A 10,007-nucleotide genomic window follows, 5' to 3' on the forward strand; every position below is an offset into this window, starting at 1 on the left:
TGCGATGAGAGCGACAAACTGATGACCTCATATGACCCCATCGTCATGAATGATGTGCTACATCACGTAATTATTCACACAGCTCTGCGGCAGGGAAGGCCAAAAGGAAACAGGGCCTGAATAGGACAAAAGAAAAGCTTTTGCACAGAGTATTAATAATTCAGTGTTTATTCCACAGAGGTGTTCTGCAGGAGCTGTGAAGATGAATTGCTAGACTGGAGTATGAAATGCATCCCAAATCAGTTACGAGGTCTACCTGTTGGCATGCGGACTCAGAGATAAAACATGACTTATGAATAACAAACATGGCTATATTTTTATGTTATTGTACAGAATTCTTACATTAAGCATCAACATGTTATAAAATACATCAAATTGCTTTTGCTTTTAACAATAGTTTGTCTATAGTTTGGCTTTTAATGAATAAGCAAATATTGTAGATTTCAAAAGCTGGACACAAGTATGTGTCTGTGTGTGTGTGTGTGTGTGTGTGTGTGTGTGTGTGTATGCTGGACATCATCAGCTTGGGTAAGATGCATATTGCGATGTGATGCTCCTGAACTCAGATTTAAGGTGAGCACAGAGCAACTTTCTCCCTTCACAGCATGAACGAGAAGACAGGCTTCAAGTCTGCACATGCATCATTCTGCACAGTAAAGCTCAAACGCCCAAATGAAATGCAAATAAACTCAACCCATTTTTGAGTGGAGCTTTAACATCACATTAACCTGGGCTGGAAACAGTATTATTTTGCTGCAATGGTCACTTCACGCGGCGCCATTAACCTGCGCCCCCACTCATCTTGACCTGCAGCTGCAAATAACTGAGTTTATTAGTGCAGGAGCCTAATTCTTTCACTTCAGAGCCAGATGGAATAGTTTCTGCAACCAGCGCTCGCACAGACTCAACACAAGCCTCTCCCACTGTCGGAAAAAAGAGAAAAGTTTCGGTTGAACTATTTCCTCGGCGGTATAAATACAGGCGGGAGCGCACATCTGCACTTCACAGCGAGGCGTGGTTGTTCAGGAACAGGTGGGCCAGTCAGAGCTTCATCCGCAGGATACCTACCGTGCAGAGGAACACTCACAGCCGCAGCAAGATGCCAAAGTGCCCGAATTGCCAGAAGGAAGTTTACTTCGGTAAGATTTGTTCCCTTCATTTTAATTTCCCCCTGTTAGTTTGCTTTTTACATGCAGGAATGCATTTCCTGGTTCTGAAAACCAGCGCTTCTTCTGCACGAATGAGGAAACAGGAAACTGAGACTGACAAGCTGACAAGCGCATGAATGCAAGCATGCGTTTTTAATTTACACTTAAAACGAATATAATATTAAATACCCGTGTTTTAGTACTCTGGAGAGTTCAGCAGAGGTTGAGGAAGTATTTAGGTCATTTCCGTGCATAAAAGACGCAGTACCACTATGTAGAAATACACAAGTGCAAGTCAAACTTTTACTTAAGTATCAAAAGTAAGAGTACTTGTTGCCACTTGTGCATCATTAGATAATTATGATCGATGCAGTAACATACAGCCACTAGTGTGTGTTGCAGTTGGGTGAAGTAGAGCTAATTTTATAAACTGTGTTATGTACTTCTGATGATATCACAAACAATACATACAGATTTTAAGTGAAAAATCATGACATGCAAAGTAATAAGTGGAGTATAAAGTACAATATTTCCCTCAGAAATTTGAAATACTTAGAGAAAGCGCCTCAGACTTGTGCTGAAGTACAGTACTTCAGTAAATGTACGTGGTTACTTTCCATCGCTGTGAATAATGGTCCAAAACTCTAGTAATATGACGCTGGCAGAGCTCATGCTGCACACTGCGTATTTACTCTTGAAAGTATATTTTGTTGCCAATACTTTTTCACTTTTACTTGAGCACAGCTATGAATGCAGGACTTTTTTTGTAATAGAGTATTTTTTGCATTGTAGAGCTGCTACTTAAATAAATGACCTGAATGCTTCTTCCAGCACTGACACATATTGATGGATTAACATGTAAGCAGTACTTAGAGTACTTTGAGAAGCAGCAAACTTTAACTGGTTTATGTACTTTAATACTATACTATCATATTTTAGAAATGGAAGATTTGGATGTAGATGAGTAAAAAGTACAATATTTTCACTTTGAAATTGAAGTAGAAAGTCGTAGACAATTGAAATACTTAAGTCAAATATTGCACTTGAGTAAACATACTTAATTACTTTTCATTATTAGGGTTTTATCAGTACTCTTCATCTTACTTGCTCACTCTCTTCAACTGCCTTCCCCCCTTAGCTGTTTATTTCTTATGTCTGCCTACAGTACATGTGTTCATTTTTGCAGATTAATACCTCAAAGGTCACTGCAAGCTTTCCTGTAATCAAACTACAAACAAACTGAATTGTCTTTCCTGATGACTGACATGAATAATGACCGAATGGACCAGAAGAAGCAGGTTCCCTATGCCCTGAAATGTGGCTCCATCCTTTCAGAGCGATCTTGTTGGTCTGTCTTGTGAGGATGCCATCAAAGCAGGGAGCAATTACGGCATCTGGGGGGGAAAGGGACAGCTCCATTTTATTCTTGTCTTAATCCATTTACCATATTGTCTGCAGTTCAGTAGTGCAACGGAGTAAATCTTCTCCAGAGGGACTCACAGAGGCAGAGGCCAGTACAGAATACAAAGCCAAGCCTCTTTGGACTGTCAGTCAGATGAATTGACCATGCAACCGGGGAGCCGTGCTTCCCATTCTTCCTTTTCATGGATAAACTTTCCCCCCTCTGGCCAAAACAGGCAAACCAATTTGTTTCAGGCAGAACGAGCCGATCAATCTTCTCCTTTTCCGTGCACCAAGAGGAAAAAGAAGCTCCTTTCTTAAATATAACTGAAGGAAGAGTTTTCTAATCTTTATATGGAAGTTAAGTCTCATCATTGCCCTCAATGGTCTGCATCAGTTTACCCCCCCAGACCTCCTCTATGAGGTTGCTCCATGTGTCGCTCCTTTTTTCGGCTGCACCTCACCTCACCTCAACTCACCTCTCCTCCCCCCCGCCCTCACCTCTCTTTAGCAGCTCATCTGTCTTCATGTTCCTGAGCTCTCAGATGGAAACAATCAGGCTACCGCTGCCTCACTGAATGATGAGAGGCAACATGGTCCTGGTCCAGCCACACAGACAGCCGAAGACAAAACACTTTTTAAGATGCATGCTTTCCACCGCTACCTTAAATAAGCCTCGGAGGCAAAGAAACTGTCATGTGGTGCAGGAAATGAGATACAGCATGTTAATTAGGGAGATTTAGAGGTGCTGTTAAGCACATTTTGTTAGCTTTGGACAGAGCCAGTGTAGGTGTTTCCCCACAATGACTGGAAGTCTTTGTGCTAAGCTAAGTTAGTCATCGCCTGGCTGTAGTTTCATAGTTAGACAGACATGAGAGTGGTATCGATTTTCTCATCAAACGGCGCAAGAGTGTGAATAAATAGCTTATTTCCGTAATTGAAACTATTTATTTAATTAGATGCTTTTGATCTTGCTTTGCTAGGTAGATTTTGTTAGCTTTGGACAGAGTAAGGCTAGCTCTTTCCTCCTGCTTATGCTAATCAAAGACAAATTTCCCAGTATGTCAAAGTATTCCATTAAATCTAAGGCTACACCTGCAGCTGGCTAGCATGGTGTAGCACAAAGACATAGCTAGCCTGGTTGGTCTTAGCTAGTCTGTCCAAAGCTAACAAAATCCACTTACCAGCACATCTAAAGCTCGCTAACTAATACAAGCAGGAAGTCACAGCTTACGGTCAAAAATAACACATTAATTAGCAAGATTTAGTGGTGCTGGTAAGTGGATTTTGATTGCGTTTGGCTAGAGCCAAGCTAGCTCTTTCCCCCTGCTTCTGCTTATCAAAGCTAACAGGGTGCTCTTGGCAGCCTCATACCTTCATACTTACTAACAGACGTGAGTTATCAGTCTTCACATTTCAGTAAGAAAGAATAAGCAAATTTCCCAAAATGTCAAAGTGTTCCTTTAAATATAAGGCCACAGCCAGCTGCCTGGTTAGTCTTAGCTAGTTTGTCCGATGCTAACAAAATCCACCTACCACCACACCTAAAGCTTACTAACTAATACAAGCAGGCAGTCACAGGTTTTGATCAAGAATAACAAATTTATTAGTGACTTTTAAAAGTGCTTGTAAGTGAAGTCTGCTGTATTTGGACAGAGCTAAGCTAGCTGTTTCCAGTATTTTAACGAAGCTAAGCTAACAGGCTGTAGCTTTATATTTCCACGACTGATGCGAGAGTGGTATCAATCTTCTCATCTAACTCTTGGCCGACAGAGAACATGTGTATTCCCAAATGCCTACAGTAACTATTCCTTGAAAACTTTAATACTCAGTTGATCTTAACGCTGTAAGGTGCGTGACTGTATTTAAGGTCATTCACTCATCTCTAAATGCTTCCGTCTGCATTCCTAGCCTCTTGTTTTGGCTTGACAAAGTGTTATACAACCTCTCCGGCTCTTTTTTGGGATGGAATGAAGCGAATAGTTGAACAGCCACTCTCATTTGTGACTGCTTGTGTATTTTGGAGTGCCTCCATAATGCAACAGTCAGTGTGAGTTGATGCAAAGAACAGATTGCATTATTCTTATGTCTGTAACACTCCATTTCTTGCCATATCCTCTGTTAAAATACATACCCCGTGCACTAAAGTGTATTTTGTCAGATCCAAACGCAATGAAGAGAGCAACATACGTAGGGTGCCATCGCAACTGATCAGGATGAAATCCAAGCTGTTCTTTAATTGTGAGAATTACCTCCATGGCTGCTTGGACAGGCAGGAGCCCACTGTTTGCTCAGGCCAGTAGTTTGGTATTTGAAGTTAAATACAGTAATTATTTCAGGTCAGACTTGCATTTCAAACCTCAACACATTTTCGCTGGAATGTTTTCATGCTGCTGGCCTGAGAAGTTGACCTCGCCCTGGAGCACTTTCTCTGTTTCCGCTGCCCGTTGCATAATCTCATGCCACATCAGGTTATTTTTAGGGAGGAAATATGTCATATGCTAATATTGTGGGAACATTTGGATGCCAGTGGCTTGACCAGTTATTTGCATTCGTTCGTACATCTGTTGTCCTTCCTGACTTTCTGTTATGTTTTAAGAAAATTTGACAGATGTTTATCAAGTTTTGTGCTCCTCACTTCTGACATAGGTCAAAACAGACTTCTCTATTTTCAGCATTTCCTGTGCTTGTCTTCTCAAAACTTATGCATTCACTCAAAAGTCATCTAAGGTCACGTCCATCTCCTCCATTAAAGATCTGAAATTCAAGATTGTTGAGTCATGTTCCTCCTCACTTTTACGCCCCTCCTGATGGGTGTTTGTGCAGATCAGCCGTGCAGATAAAGTCTTTATCAGATTTTATGAGGCAGGAGGACAGATTCCTCTGGGACGCTCCGTCCTCTATTTCCTCTTTTTTCACCACACCCAAACATGGTTCTCCAAGTTGTCTGCAAAGGCATGATCTTGCTGGTCTAAAACTGATATTGCATTTAAAATCAGAAGACTATGAGCTCATGCTGTGCTCTGAGATGCATTAACTGAACCGCAGACCATGTGTGACCCTGTGATGAGTCCATCTCCTCTGCAGACCACAGTGGCTCTGTTTGTCGTGGAAGGTCAAGGATGTGGTTATTAATTTTGTCTTTTGGCGTCTTTGGCAGCTGAGAGGGTGACGTCACTGGGGAAGGACTGGCACAGGCCCTGCCTCAAGTGTGCGAAGTGCAACAAGACGCTGTCAGCAGGCTCACATGCAGAGGTGAGACCCCTGAAATAATAGAATATTCTGTAAGACAAGAATATCTTTAATAATGTACACAGGGTTTGTGATTCGATAGCACTTCATCAAATCAAATTACTTCCTGATTTTACAGTTATTAGGTTTCAGTAAACCTCAAAGACTGACATTGAAATGACTAAAACTCAAGGTTTGTCTAATAGTTTATGGATGCTTTCCTTAACTAATGACAACCTAAGTGATTTGTTTTTTTGTTAGTGAAGATTCAATAAGAGATTTGTTATTTTAATTCGAAAAAGGAGAAAATATGCCTTCATCCGTGGGAAGAGTGTGGAATAAAAGATCCAACTCCAGGCTTTGAAGTGGATGGTTATTAATGAAAAAAAAAATTTAAATGTTGACTAGTATGTCATAAAAATCCACCAACCTGTACTGCGTGGGTATGTGCTTTACAAGAGATTTGCCATATGCGCTGAAAATGGTGCATCCACACAACCTAATATGATTTTGTTGTGCTAGCTACTGCGACCCATAAGCTAACGGTGATAAAAGGAAAAATAAAGAGTGTTATGACATGAAATCCATTTCATTTGGGCGTATATTTATCATATAACAAGAGATAAATAAACAGTTAACACATGGATGCAGCACTACAGCTTAGAAAAAATAATGGTAAAGTTAATGCAATGAAAATATCCACAATATCTGTTCATACTCTTCACAAAACAGTTGCAAAGTTAAATAGACTCATTCTTTTATGGTCATATTCTTGGATGTTCTGATACTTTCAGCGCACTCATGCTAACACAACTCTGCCTCTTACAGCATGAAGGCAAGCCATACTGTCACAACCCCTGCTACGGTGCAATGTTTGGACCTAAAGGTAAGCACCTTCTCCTCAAATAATCCCTTTTGCACAATGCATGAACTCAGTCTGACCTGCTTGCACGTCCATCACAAGGTGTAAAACTCTGGCTAAAGATAACATTGCAAGGATCGCCCCTGGCAGCCATGACAGCAAAGTCTCCTTCACCTTTGTTCCTAACACTCTTGGCCAGGAACGCCCTGCAAATGAAAATGTTATGTACCTGATTGTGCTGAGGCAGTAAACAGTCCTGTTAAAGCACACACCGTCACCTGATAAGGTCAAGCCACTTGTTACATCATTGGTACCATTTCATTCAGCTTTTATCTTGCAGGAAGTAGCTGAACTTCTCTGTCAGGCTTCCAAAGTAAAAGCCTTCCACGTTGAGGCCATGAGATCGTTTCCCTGCTTTCACTTCCATTTGTGTTCATGTTAGTCCAGTGATGTAATGCTTCCTGTCTCTTCCCTCGCAGGATTTGGACGTGGTGGAACCGAGAGCCACACATATAGTAAATAGACAGGTACGCGTTCATCGTTCACTCACTGAATCATTTGCTTACATTTGTTAACCGCAGACTGCTATTTGTTAAAACAAGCATCGACCTTGACTCTTAGATAATCCATCACTGTGGATTACTGACGTTTGTTTGTTTGTTTCATCATTAGATTCTGGCTCAGCGGTAAAAATGTTGCCTGGAAACTAGATGGAAGAAGCCAGCATGCTCAGCAGGCCCAGTAAAAACCAGCAAACAAACTGTGCTCTGATTCAGAAGAAACATTTTGTGTCGCATGTGTTTTTACCTCTGTTTTCTGAAGATGATTGTGTGTTCCCAGGAAGAGACCAGAGGCCGTCCCTTGGTCTCTTCCTGTTATTGAGGTGGATATTCTGACTAAACACGTTTAAATTTGTGTCCTTTTTTAATTTTCTCTGCAGAGTCTCTGTATGAAACAACCTTGATATAAAGCAATGTGTTTGCTGTTGATGACATTTTGCACTTCTGCATTTCCAAATAAACCAAATGACATATGAGTGTTTCTAAAACGTCTATGAATGCTTCTCTTCCGTTGACATACAGTATTTATGCCTGCTTCAAGTTTTTAGACCCATAAACCATTAAACTTCTAAACTAAACTACCATATCACATTAGATGAAATGCTTTTAAAGATGGTGATGCTGGTTCTAAACTGCATAATTTAAATGGTGCCCATTGTGTATTGTTTGCACTGATATAATGAGCTTAACAACCATTAAGATGACACTAAAAGTCACATGATCTTCACCTGACCACAAGCAACATAGAGTAGTTTGCAAACCAGTGTCAGACCATGGTCCATGTTCTGGAGCTTTTAGTTGTAGCACATGATCTGCCATTTGTCACTGAATTTTAGATGTTAAAATTTTAATTCTTCTGAGATTTTTTAGATGTTCTTGTCAATGATAGCCCTAAATCTGAGATTGAAATTAAGATGTTTGTCTCTTTCAAGGGTGAGGTGGGCTTAAGGGACACACTGGTGGCCTATTGGTTAAGGTGCTGTCCATGAACAGCAATCTCCCCACTTCATGTCCAGCTGGTTACCATTTCTTTCTGATGTGGCCTAAACAAGCACAGAGGCACCACACATGAACACATATGTGCCATTTTGAGTATGGTGGTTTAAAGCTGGTTCAACTGCGATCAACATCTACAATTCTATGACATGAAAACTCTGTCCGCTGATGAAGGGTGTGCAATGTGACTGAAAGCTCCAGAACAGCTGCTAAGTGGACTTTGTGCTGGGATTGTTTTGTTTCCAAGGTCACAAATAAGCTAAAAACAAAATAGCTCAGTGTCACACTGTCATTTTTTTTTTAGCAATGCATTGGTAGGAAGGATTAGATGGAATCAAGACGTCAACCCTGCTCATGCTGCATTATGGGTAGTGGCCCGGAGCAGCTGAGGACAGCCTGAGTCTCTGCAGATCCACCAGATGCTTCCTCTTTGGTTCTTTTGGGCTCCGTTGCCAAACTTTTCTTCTGCGCGGCCGCCCTCGCTGTCCATGAATCACGTAGCAGCCACCACCTCCACCATGCCTCTGCCATCACAGCCTGGCCGTCGCTACGGCAACAGACACAAACACGACCCAACAGACCCAACAGTGTGCCCGTCCGTCTGGCTGTCACCCTTTTCTGTGCAACAAAGACGCTCACTGTCGCAGGAAAATGTCGACCAAGGCCACAGACAGTGAGGCAGCTGGTGAAAACATGCAGAGGATGTTTGGCAGTCGAGCTTTTTCCAGCTTTTACTTTAACATGAAAAGAATTGTGGCTTGCTCATACATTTTGCAAATGTTGTGTTGCTTAAATAACTCCTGCAGTACTTTTGCAAAGTAAAAACAAAACAACATGTATGTATATAACACAAACATGATTACAACAAGCAAACTGGGAAAGTCAACTGACTGTTAGCTAAGCCCTGCCCCTTAAGCCGACTGTTGCTACACCCGTCAAGCTTTCCATGTGCAGTTTACACCGATAACTGCCAGATTCACCTCTGGAAATCATGAAGTCATTCTGAAACAATGGGTCTTTGATTACAGACAAACGTAGGAAATAATATTTATAGCCGACAATCATGCATACACTAATAGCATACACTAAAATCTGGAACAAAGTCCCACATCATGTTAGAAATGATCCCTCTTTTTAACAATCTAAACATCCGTATAGCTGTTTTCTTAATCTGAACCAAAATTGTTATCATCAGTGTTTCAATAATTAATTTCATTGGTTGCCCTGAGTTTGTGTGTAACTTGTCTTTATTCATTTGCAATCTGTTTTTGTTTTTGTTTAATACTGCATTCTTATTCCTTTTTCACTCTTGAAATGATGTATTAGCTCATATTTAGCCCATATATTAGCTCATATGTTCATAAAATTAAAAATAAAGTGAAACCAAATAAGATACAACTTTATTTATCCCGGGCCTGGGAAATGAAATGAACATTTTGATAGCTGAAACAGTTGCTAGATTTTATCAACTGTTGCTAGCTAGCTAGTTAAGCTAACGCTCACTCTGAGTTGGTTGAACACAAATTCAATCTCTAGCTGAATATTTTAGCATTTTCAGCTGACTCATTTAAAAACAAGAACATTGTCAGGTAAAAAAAAACAGGTCCTAAATATACGTTATAATAATAATAATAATGCTCGGTGGTATCAGTAAGCTAGTTAAAGCAAACAAAGCTAAAACTAAAAAAAAGACACCATGCTCCAAACTATTTAAGTAAAGAGTATCGATCTCATTATAGCACCATGCACACCACATAAAACCTTTGACTTAGCCTTATTTCGACATGAGAGGAGGACATAATGAACTGC

At 40.6% G+C, this 10,007-nt stretch overlaps 1 protein-coding gene across 1 annotated transcript; it reads left to right on the top strand.

The window, feature by feature from the left end:
• Window positions 1–985: 985 nt before the first annotated feature.
• On the top strand, window positions 986–7,678 carry crip1 (cysteine-rich protein 1). Its single transcript, XM_041954660.1, has 5 exons — window positions 986–1,139; window positions 5,710–5,804; window positions 6,609–6,666; window positions 7,122–7,169; window positions 7,315–7,678. Exons 1-4 carry the CDS (start codon window positions 1,100–1,102, stop codon window positions 7,163–7,165), a joined length of 237 nt encoding a protein of 78 aa, XP_041810594.1. The 5' UTR covers window positions 986–1,099; the 3' UTR covers window positions 7,166–7,169; window positions 7,315–7,678.
• The last annotated feature ends 2,329 nt before the right edge of the window (window positions 7,679–10,007 follow it).

Source organism: Chelmon rostratus, chromosome 15 (assembly GCF_017976325.1).
Source record: "Chelmon rostratus isolate fCheRos1 chromosome 15, fCheRos1.pri, whole genome shotgun sequence".
Taxonomy (NCBI): Eukaryota; Metazoa; Chordata; class Actinopteri; order Chaetodontiformes; family Chaetodontidae; genus Chelmon; species Chelmon rostratus.